Genomic DNA, 1,826 nt, shown 5'->3' with positions numbered 1-1,826 from the left:
AATAAGATGCTGCAAGGCCTGAAGTAGAAAATAATGCACACAAAACTAATGATAGGAAGGGGAAATAAAATGGACAAGAATACAAAAGAGCATTGTGAATCACATGACACTAGATTTTTTATCATATCAAAGAGAAAGAAAAAAGCAATGTGTATCAGAATATTTCTCTTCTTTGTGACAGCTTCCTACTTATGTAGAATGGAGTGTCTAATCACTATTATTTATTAAATAGATTTTTTCTTCTTGAGAAGTAAAAGAAAGTTTAGAATTCATGACTATATTTTTAAATCTGTGGCCGTGAACGATTCAACCACGTAAGAGTTTCATTTATATCAGGGTAAGGGTATGAGAAGCGTGAAGAGCCACAAATGAGATATTATATCTTCAACTAAAACTTTAAAGCATTAGTTCTATGTCTCTTTTCTACTTATAAATTCTTTCACTCATTCTCCTATATCTAATGTGGAACTTTATACTTAAATAAACTCAACACATATACTAGTTGGTTTTGGGCTTGTAAACATTGAAGTTTCTATAAATAGAAATTGGTTGTTGGATTGGTAGTTGTTAACCAATCTACACTTTCTAAATTTAGCACTCTTCTTTCTCTGCATTTCTTTTCTTTCTTCAAGCAATCTGTTGTAAAGTTTCCAACAGTGGTATCAGAGCTACACGATCCAAGAAGCCTGTGGAAGAGCCATCAAGACACGCTGGTGCAGTGAAGCATAGCCATTGAAACAGAAGGAGGAGGATGACAACATCAGGAGGATTTACAATGAATTTACCTATTCTGGACAGCAAGAATTTTGATCATTGGAGTATCCAGATGAAGGCCATCTTCGGGTTTCAAGAATGCTTGGATGTGGTCCAGGTTGGGGTTCATGAGCTTGGTGAAAACCCCACAGAAGCACAGAGGTTGGAGCACAAGGAGGCCATGAAAAGAGATTGCAAGGCAATCTTCCTTATACACCAATGTGTGAACAGAGCTAATTTCGAAAAGATTTCTGCTGCAATCTCTGCCAAGGAAGCTTGGGAAACACTTGACAAATGTTACTCAGGGGGATTGAAGGTGAAGAAAGTTAGGCTGCAGATGATGAGGAGACAGTATGAACTACTGCAGATGGAGGAACAAGAAACTATCTCAGAATATTTCACAAGAATCAGGGCACTAACTAATCTAATGAGAAGCTGTGGAGAGCAATTAATTGAGCAAGGTATTGTTGAGAAAATACTTAGAACATTAGCTGCTAAATTTGATCATGTAGTAGTAGATATTGAGGAATCTAAAGATATGGAACTTCTAACAATTGATGAGCTACAAGGCTCCTTAGAAGCTCATGAGCAGAGATTTCTTGAGAGAATATCTGAAAGACAGACTCAACAAGCTCTCAGTGCTCAATTCAAAAAGAAATCAAGCCATTTTGAAAGGCAGAGCAGATTCGGTGGAAAAGGACAAGCAGAAAAGATGAATGAACCTGCAAAGATGAATCAGAAAGAAAATGGAGGCCAAAGGAATGGATCTTATGATACTGATTCAAGAAGCACTAAAAGGAGAGGCAATTTCAGTGCAAAGAAAAAGAAAGACAAAAGCAAAATTCAGTGCTACAATTGTAATAATTGGGGGCACTTTGCATCCGAATGCAAGTTCAAGAAAATGAACAAAGAAGCTGAGGCAAGGTTAGCAAAGGATGAGGAATCTGATGAGGAGGTTTTGTTAATGGCAGAAGGGATGATCTCAGCTTCAGTTGGAGAAACTACATCAGATGAAAATGCATTGATGATGATTACAGAAAAAGCAGAAAATCAACCAATTTCAGATAATTGGT

General features: G+C 36.9%; 1 protein-coding gene across 1 annotated transcript in view; it reads left to right on the top strand.

Annotated features, from left to right (window-relative positions):
- The window catches only part of LOC109354003, a 24,746-nt gene continuing 23,695 nt past the window's right edge, over nt 776-1,826 (top strand). The window contains exon 1 of the mRNA XM_019596360.1: nt 776-1,824. Within this exon, the coding sequence (XP_019451905.1) occupies nt 776-1,824 (1,049 nt within the window). The remainder of the gene's footprint in view (nt 1,825-1,826) is intronic.

Source organism: Lupinus angustifolius, chromosome LG08 (genome assembly GCF_001865875.1).
Source record: "Lupinus angustifolius cultivar Tanjil chromosome LG08, LupAngTanjil_v1.0, whole genome shotgun sequence".
NCBI classification, from domain to species: Eukaryota; Viridiplantae; Streptophyta; class Magnoliopsida; order Fabales; family Fabaceae; genus Lupinus; species Lupinus angustifolius.
This window is presented reverse-complemented; position numbering and strand designations above follow the sequence as displayed.